At 43.5% G+C, this 9,734-nt stretch overlaps 1 protein-coding gene across 6 annotated transcripts in view; it reads left to right on the plus strand.

The window, feature by feature from the left end:
* LOC145447203 (sodium-coupled monocarboxylate transporter 1-like) overlaps positions 1-9,122 on the plus strand; it is a 31,486-nt gene extending 22,364 nt beyond the window's left edge. For 4 of the 6 annotated variants that reach the window (XM_080325613.1, XM_080325614.1, XM_080325617.1 and 1 more), the window contains 5 exons: positions 40-143; positions 214-374; positions 1,354-1,678; positions 8,508-8,635; positions 8,764-9,122. In XM_080325613.1, coding sequence (XP_080181739.1) covers positions 40-143; positions 214-374; positions 1,354-1,678; positions 8,508-8,635; positions 8,764-8,910 — 865 coding nt within the window. In that variant the 3' untranslated portion in view covers positions 8,911-9,122. The remainder of the gene's footprint in view (positions 1-39; positions 144-213; positions 375-1,353; positions 1,679-8,507; positions 8,636-8,763) is intronic. The other 2 variants (XM_080325619.1, XM_080325618.1) reach the window with 2 other exon arrangements.
* Positions 9,123-9,734: the final 612 nt, after the last annotated feature.

Below are 9,734 nucleotides of genomic sequence, written 5' to 3' on the forward strand. Positions count from 1 at the left end.
TAGGCTGGACTAATTATCGTCGTTAATGTCATTTTGCAGCACAGTTTCCAGTGCCATAAATGGAATGAGCAGTGTAACGGTTGGCGACATCATCAAACCTTTCGTGAATTGGAATGAAAAATCTCTGCTTTGGGTCTCACGAGGTGAATGGATTTTACGGCACTCAAACATACCTTCAGAATAAAACTGATCTTGAATACATCTGTTCGAAAGGGATGACACTGTTCTATGGTGGACTTTGCATTGGATTCGCCTTCCTGTCTTCAATTCTCGGAAGTGTTATTCAGGCCGCTCTGAGTTTATTGGGAGTGTGTGCAGGAGCACTTCTTGGTCCGGTGGTAATGGGAGCACTATTCCCTTTTGTGAATGAAAAGGTATGATCGTGATATTATCAGGATATTATATAATGCACGCGAGCACCATCGTATAAAAGCCACCTATGAAATTTCGACAGGCACGTTATGACGATTACCTCTTTCTTGCTTTTGTTTTCTCAGACACGAAGTAGATTTACCCCATGACCTGAATTACAGATCCGGCAAAAAATCTCAACACTTTAAACATAAAAAAATCGACATATTGTTGTAGTGACGGGTAGTGGGTTGCGAAGGTCGCGAGGACATCAGAGCGATCTTTTATCATGCATGTAGTATAATAGTATATACTCGGGCAGGGCAGAGGAAGACAAAGAGCGGGGTGATGACTGACCCACCGCACCCTATATATTGTTTTTGAATCCTCGCAATTTACGGAAATGAATCTAACTGTATTCGCAATTCCGAAAGTATGGTATATTACTAGTATCGCCGAACTCCGTCGGGAGCTTTAGTCTAAGGCCTATAGGGGGTTCAACTTGCGGATGCGTGACTATTCAACACAGTTATTTCGAAGCCTACGCTTTCCACACCATGACACATCAAGTTTTGCACAATATGTGGATGGGCAAAGTGAGGAAAGAAGACCGTCGCTGGTTGGCCAAAACCTTTGATATGAATAGGCCTATGTCCAGCCGTTCAAATGCTCGGCACCGAACAGCCCGTCCATGCAATCTGAGCCACGCAGTACAGATGCTCGCCCGCAGACAAAATATTGTACATCACTTTGAAATCGCGTGGGTCATAGAACTGCGTTCGATACAAATTGTGTGTGTGTACCTTATATATTTCATACTTATCCGCCAAAGCGTATAGCCCAACATTCATTTCGATATGTGAGGTTTGGGTCTCGAGATACCAATTAAACTCAGATTTGGGTCGCGGTCGAAAAACTTCAATAACCACTGGTATATAGTCACAGCCGTCGATTCGAATAAATTCAATATTATAATAATCGTAACCAGACATAATCTTTTAGGGTGCGATATCCGGAATGGTCACGGCGCTTGCATTCAACATATGGCTGTTCGTCGGCGCGTGGATATATCCGCCTCCTTTGAGGTTCTTGAATATCAAAGACAGGAATATCGACGGTTGCATATCAAATAGCAACGTCACCAGTAATATTTCTTCAACAACGATTGATTTTAGCGCCTCCGCTTCATCAAATTCATATTCATCTGTTCCTTCCCCAGAAGAAAGGCCCCTCATTGCAGATTTTTACGCGATTTCTTTCGGATATCATTCGCCGCTTGGAATGATGGTTTGCATTATTATTGGACTGATTGTTAGCGTAGCTACTGGTAAGTGAATGTTCAGATCCATATATATAGGCTATTACAACGACGTTGACTGGTCAGTGCCCACATGGCGTGCCAATCACTCGGTCAAATAAGATAACTCCGCAATAATGTAGCTGGCGAAGCTGTAATGGCAGTTCGAGGAAGCGAATAGGCAATGTTTTCACGTTGTGAAAAGAACGTCAAAAATACGATCTTATAAAAGATTTTGTGACCATAATGTCCCTATAAGACATGGATAAAGATGTCTATTGATTTGTCCAACCGAACAGAGTAACATGGAAGCATGGAAATAATAACAAAATGAACGCCAGAATATATGAATCCGATTGAAGTCAACTGGTCTGATCACACATTCGCGTCTGACCGCCGAGGTGTGCGGACGTGTCTAGATTGAGCAGCTCATCCTGCAATCAGCGTCGAGAGCTTGTTGCGAGGTTTTGGTCTTCTGGTGTAAAGGCTTACTTGTAGTAATACTCTAGCGGTACTCGGATAGGATTACGTGCAGTGAGAAGTTAATTGCTGTATAAGCCACCATCCCGCCTGATGGCAGCGGATGCTGGTAACGATGACATGGAATTTACCGTTGTCACGTCAAAACGCAGTAAAAGGGGTTCACAAAGCGAGTCTGATTGTGATAGTCCGCCATTGAAAGCAATGAATAATAAGTCTGATGCAGACTATTCTGGCCGCTCAGCCGATCCAGCTCGCACCGAAAATTTGAAAATAGTTGTTAAGGGTAAAGATAGGAAGATGAAACACTATCATCCTACCTCAGTGAACAAGTGCTTACACGCAGTGATTGGTAATTATGAAGGGATCCGTGTCTTCCCGTCGGGAGACTTACTCGTCACCTGCCACAATCGCATGCAGGCCGATAAGCTCCTATCTCTAGATATGTTTACGGACGGAGTAGTGTCAATTCCAATTAATACGGGATGTTACGATGAGAGTAAACTGCATCAGCATGCGTCTAGGGCCGTTATCCGAGGTGTGCCAGCTGACATGTCAGAATACGAAGTTGTTGAATTCCTCAGCGAATCACACGTGTGCTTTGCTAAACGTCTAAAACGCAAGTCCACTGATGGCTATGTTGCTAGTTTGTCAATGCTGCTCGGGTTTAATGTTCCAACACCTCCAGATGAGTTGTATATTGGATATCTTCGATTCAAGACCAATCCCTATAATCCTCCCCCATTGAGGTGCCACCGATGCAATCGATTTGGTCACACGAAGGCAAATTGCGGCGGAAGAAAAACGTGCTCCAAATGTGGGAGTCATGAGCATGAACATCATCAGTGCGATCAGGAAAAGAGGTGTGTCAATTGTAAAATGCCCCATAGCGCAGCATACGGTGGGTGCCCAGTGTATAAAAGGGAAGCCAAAATACAAATAATTCGAGAACGAGAGAGTCTATCGTATGTCGATGCTAAATCCAAAGTATCGCATGTCGATGCTAAATCAAAAGCACCAGAAACGTCTTCACGTACACAATTGTCGCCAACTCCCAGCGGTAAAACTTATAGTCAGGCTGTACACAGACGGCAGGCTGTACACCAACGTCAGAACGCCTCTGCTAAGTCAACTTCGGCGAAAATCAGTCCACCGCGACAACCCCTTCCAAATGATGCGAACTTATCCTTTTTGGAGACCTCTTCTCATGTAAACGAGGCCACCGAGGCCGCCAGTACCCCGTCCGAATCAGATCACGACTCGTCAATTCTATCTATCATGTCTTCTACACATCCGTTACTATTCTTCGCATTCATATGCGAAATTGTGAACCTCACAGCTAAAACTTGTCGTTCAAGCGATGATATCGATCTTCCGTCATTGATTACCTCCGCGGCTCAGAAGTGGCTAAGCGTTTCTTTCGACCCTGAATCACTGAAAAGCCTTTTGAGCGCAGTTCCACAAAATGTATAAGAACGCTGGTGTTCTTATACTGCAATGGAACTGCAGAGGAATATACAGGAAGTTACCTGAACTGAAGAACTTTATAGAACAACTCCCTACGCCTCCTGATATTATGTTAATTCAAGAGACACATCTTATTGATAAATATGTTCCAAAGATTAAAGGGTACATCATGGAAAGAAAAGATAAAACACTTCGCAGTGGTGGGCTAGCCATTTTAATCAATAAGCAATTGTCTTATCGAATACTCGATATTCCGTCACCCGGTGGTGGTATAGATACGCTGTGCATCGAAGTGAACGGTTTGCGGATCTGTAACATATACTGCTCTCCCGAATACCGAGTTGTTGATGGTGACTTAGACTTCTTGGGTGACCTGTCCGACAGGTCTTTGATATTAGGTGATTTCAATGCCCATCACTGGTCATGGAGTGCTGGAAACTCGAATCGCAGAGGTCACTTGTTGTATGATTCGATAAATCGGCATGGATTGGTAACCCTGAACGCAACGAGTCCAACTCGCATCAATACTGCATACAACGCAGTGAGCAGGGCCTCACTCATCGACTTGTCACTGGCGCCGGCAGATATCGCACACTCGTGCTCTACCAACGTGACAAACTCCCTATTAGGCAGTGATCATTTTGTCATACTGACATCTTTATTGGCTAAACTACCCCGCTCTAACAAACGTCCGCTCACTTGGGCCCTCTCAAAGGCAGATTGGGCGAGCTTTCGCCGGATCCTTGATCTGTCCGAGGTGCCAAATTTAGGGAACAACATTGACGCCATGGTCGACAAATTCACTAGTGATGTATTATGTGCGGCCAGCCTGTCCATTCCAATCAAGAGAAGTCACAGTCGCTCATCAGTACCATGGTGGAACGACGATTGTGCCAGGGCTGTGAGAAAGAAGAAGGCAGCGTTTTTGAAAATGAGGCAAACGTTTGATGCGCAATACATTGCTGAATTTAAACGTAGTCGTGCACAGTGCAGACGAGTGATACTAACAGCGAAACGTGAATCATGGAGATCCTTTTGTGAAACACTTGGCACCAGGGGAAATCTCCAGAAAGTGTGGAGTGTCGTCCGTTCTATTTCGGGCAATCTTTCTAATAGTTCGGTGGCATCTTTGAAAGTTGGGAGCAATTATATTACTGATGAAAGAGGAAAAGCACAAATACTAGCGAAGACATTCCAACGTTGTAGCAGCTCTTTGAATTACCGTCATAGGTTGGACTTGAGAGCTTCACTCCTCATAGAAGTCGAACACAATAGGAACGATACTCTTCTGAACAATCCTTTCACGATTGCAGAGCTTGAGAAAGCACTGAAGTCGAAAAAAGACACGTCCCCGGGACATGACACTCTTTGCTACTCCATGTTCAAAAACTTCCCGCCAGATGCCCTACTCAGTATGCTTTCGGTGATAAATAACTCATGGTGCAATGGGACTGTCCCTCGCAGCTGGAAGCACTCGATTGTTATTCCAATTCCCAAAGGAAACAAGGACCGATCAGACCCACAGTCATATCGTCCTATAGCCTTAACCAGCCACCTCTGTAAAGTGATGGAGACGATGATTATGAAGCGACTATCTTGGTATCTAGAAAAGCACGGCTTACTCCACTCAGCTCAAAGTGGCTTTCGTCGGGGACGGCGGGCCCTGGATCATGTTCTCCGATTACACGATGCCACTTACAAAGCTATCCATAATGGAAGATCGGTCTTGGCTGTCTTCTTAGACATCGAGAGAGCATATGACATGGTGTGGAGGGCTGCTGTCATCCATAAATTACGGGAAATGGGTATTTCGGGGCCTTGTCTTTCTTGGATCAACAATTTCATACACGACCGTACTTTTCAAGTTCGAATCGGGACAACGTTATCCGACATTTTCCTCACCGAAAATGGTATTCCGCAGGGGAGTGTGCTTAGCCCTTTGTTATTCAGCATTATGATAAATGACCTTCCAACAGTTATCGAGTCAGACATGGGGCTCTATGCGGACGACTGTGCCATTTGGGAGGCCGGTCTTGCTGTTGACCAACTTGCTCAGAACATTCAGTCATCCCTTGATCAGATCCATCGATGGTGTGTAAAGTGGGGTTTTATGGTATCGGTCGAGAAATCCGTAGCAATGGTTTTCACGAAAAAGCGAAATTATGCACAAACTGTACTCAAACTTGGAAGTCATCAACTGAGGTATGTGGAATCCTTCAAATATTTAGGTGTCACTTTTGACAAAAGACTCAACTATAAGATGCACACATCTAACGTTGCATCCAAATGCGCAAAGCGCATGAATTTACTCAAAATGGTATCCGGCACATCTTGGGGTGCATCCACTCGAACGCTATTAACCCTGTATAGGAGCCTGATAAGATCCATCATAGAGTATGGCATGGAAGCGTACTTCTTCGCACCGAAATCACACCTCACGAAAATAATATCAATCCGCAATCAAGCTCTGAGACTTTCTTGCGGTGCCATGTCCAGCACCCCTATATGCGTATTAGAGGCCTCGTGTAACGACATGCCCTTTTTTCTAAGGCACCAATATCTTTGTCTCAAGTACCGTTCCAAGATCAGAACACAACAATCAAACCCAGCACGCAGTTTATTGGAGGGTTCATGGGAGGAAATGTACAATCTACTCTCGGACCGATTTGTGACTTTCAATCTCTTATCCCGACTTCAAATATTGGATGATTTGCAAGTCAGAGGTGACCACCCTCTAACCATATGCCCTTGGTTATTGAAATGCGCTATGATTGATACATCATTACAAACAGCCCTCGGACGCGATCCACCAAGTCACCTTGTCGATGCTATATTCAGAGATTATATTTTTGAGCAATACCCAAACAGAATGCTAGTTTACACCGATGGATCTAAAAACATCAACGGTGCTGGGTACTCCTTCTACATCCCCGATCGCAATATAAGAACATCAAAAGTATGTTCGAAACTCCTATCAATCTTCTCGATTGAGCTGAAAGCAATATTCGATGCACTGATATGGATTTCAGAAAATTCCATCGAACGAGTTGCTATTCTGAGTGACTCTTTGAGTGCATTGCTGTCGTTGAAAAACCATCTTGGTGAAAATAACTATATTACCAATCAAATATTAGAACTAACTCACCATCTCTTACATGAAAGCCATAGAGATATTTCTTTCGTATGGATTCCAGGACACTGTGGTATTGAAGGGAACGAAGTCGCTGACCGACTTGCGAAAGAGGCTGCGGCCCATGACTTAGCTGACCAAAGTGTAGATCTTACTTCTAGCGAGGCCAACTCATTGATTTTAGGTCGCTGTAGGCAAGACTGGAACCAACGTTTCATTGAATCCGCCTCTGGAGCACATTTCAAACAGTTCTGCCCTGACATATACACAAAACTACCTACTTTTACCACGCCACGCCGTGCCGAAACCACCATTTTCAGATTACGCACCAGACACTGTCGTCTCAACTCCCATCTTAACAAAATTGGATGCTCCGATACCCCTGATTGTACCACATGCCATGTAGAAGAAACTGCAGAGCACGTTATTATGGAGTGTGCAAAGTACGTTAATGAAAGATGCCAGTTTAGAGCTGCCGTAATGGACCTGAGAGTACCCTTCACCATGGAAAATGTAATAACAAGTGATTATATATTACCTTTGCTGTGGGAATTCCTTGCGAAGACAAAAAGACAATACTAAATGTTTAGTTGACGGTATTTACTTATCGCAATATCGATTCGATTAGCAACCGTTACGTCGTGACGCAAAAGACCATAGTTGTTATATGCGTCACTAAAATCGCTTAAATATAATAATAATAATAATAATAACTGGTCTGATCACACTGCATAGAAATAACCAGCGTTATAATAGAAATGTGTTACGGTTGAGAATAGCCATTTCAAAAAGCAGTGGTTCTTAAGGTTTTTAGACCGCGACCCAAATCTTAGTTTTAGTGGCATCTCACAACACCAAAAAAGATTGCAGTTTTATTATTAGTAGCCTACACTACGAGTTTAGGAGCATGTATGACATAGAGAACGCACAGACAACAGTTGTACACAACGCAGCTCTACTCCACATGTCTGACGTACGTTTGCGCTGTATTATTCTCCTCTGCGCGTCACATTTATAATGCATTTGTACCACCGTCGACTCAGATTGCAACGACGGGAATAGTCGGTGCTAACCAATTCGACGGCCACACATATCAATATCGAAGATTTTGGCCAAACAGCGACGGTCAATTGTCGCCAAGGTTTTATTGCCGCCGATCTCTATGTCACCGCATTTTGCCCAGCCGAATGTTGGCCGGAACTTCATGTATTTATGTGTCCCAAGTTGGCCTGAAAATAACTGTGTCTCATAGCCCGACAACCGGTCGTTACACGCCCCTAAACTAAAGATTCCCTGGTTTCCGACGGTTTTTTCACAGAAACCAATGTTGGACATTTCTCATCATGAATTCAAACCAATTTCTTTAATACAATGGTCGGCACATTTTCACGACCAAGTCATAATGTAGTAGCGACTTTTCTGTGTGTCTCGCCTATTGGCTATGGTACCCAACGCATTGACCTCGGATATGAAGAAACTATCCACAGGAAATCTCGCGAGACGCGAAGAAAAGTTTATGTTGCGGGATATTACACATATATTACATACATACTAAAATATGCTCTGGTGCTGACGCGACCCCAAATCATACCATTCGCGCTCCATGTTTGGGTCGCGACGTATACTTCAGGAACCCCTGTCACAAAGTTAGTATCACATGAACGATGCTAGCATTAACATCGGACAGAGAGATCAGTGAAATGAGAGGGGCAAAAGCAATACATAGCCTTATTCCCAAAGGCATAGCAAATTAATCGCTGAGACTCCTTCCATATTTGATAGGGGGTCTGCAAAGTCGATACGATGTCAGTCCGGAGTTGATCTACCTACCCTTCGAACACCCAACTCTGCGATGGCTGCCAAAGAGCTTCCGAAAATACATGATTCCCAAAATGAGAGAGAAGAAAGAGGTAAACACTTACATATATACTACCGAAATAAATATAAATAATGTACTCTACAAGCGATCGTTCTCCATCAATCTAAGTTATCGATCGTACAATTCGAGAGTGTTGATTTGCATACTTGCTTTATTTAGCATGACGTCCAAAACCTAAACAAGGATGATGTGGTGGAAACTAGCAGCATGAAATCGATCAGCAAATGCACAAGAGAGGACGGAGACTACGGAGAAGACAACCAGACTTTCGAGATTGAAAGTGCGCCGGATATCTCATATTTGTAGAACGGCGGTGTCGTGTCATGTGTGTGGTTACGAATATATTGTTCATTATGCATTCTTATTTGTATATATGCGCGACTGACTGTGTTGGAGAGAACCGTCAGAAAATCATTTCCTTCATATTTAATATTTGAGTTATTGACTTCTTGTGTGAACCGCTGAGGCATCATTGCTGTGGGAAAATTATGAAAAGGTAATAAAGAACACTACTTTTATAGGGGTTTTGTAGCGCAGTGGTGGTCCTGTTGCTCTATTGCCGAATTTAGCTACACTGTAAATACATGGGTGGAAAAGTAATTTATTTCCCAGATTAACAATTTTGCTTCGAAGCTACAATGAAATATCTGACTTGGTCGTCCTAGTATCGGGTCATATGACTTGGTTCGAGTCATGCACAATGACTCAAGTACAAGTCGAGTCGATACACAAATTGACTCGAGTCGAATCGAGTCAGTTTACGCACTTGGAAAAAAGACTCGAGTCAAGTCGAGTCACCAATAAATCGTGACTAGACTCATGACCCGAGTCATTACAACCCTGCTAAAGAGTGTGGTTCTTTGAATAGCCGAAGGAGACACCCGATGTCTGTTAATGCTTCAAAACAAGCATATATTCTCACACATTTGGGTCAGTATGAATCGTGGAGTGGCGACGGTCGACAGGTAGTGAAGTGCAAATACATTCGTTCCCCTAATGATGTAGCTGATATGTATTTCCATCCATACCAACCTTTAATTGTAGATATGCAGTAGTCTCCAAAGTAGCGTGCTAATGTGCTAACAAAAAAGTCGCCTAAATCAGCCATAACCTTCACTGTTTACCTATTT

This window comes from Botryllus schlosseri, chromosome 9, assembly GCF_051294905.1.
Source record: "Botryllus schlosseri isolate E-star chromosome 9, Bs_hap1, whole genome shotgun sequence".
Lineage (NCBI taxonomy): Eukaryota > Metazoa > Chordata > Ascidiacea > Stolidobranchia > Styelidae > Botryllus > Botryllus schlosseri.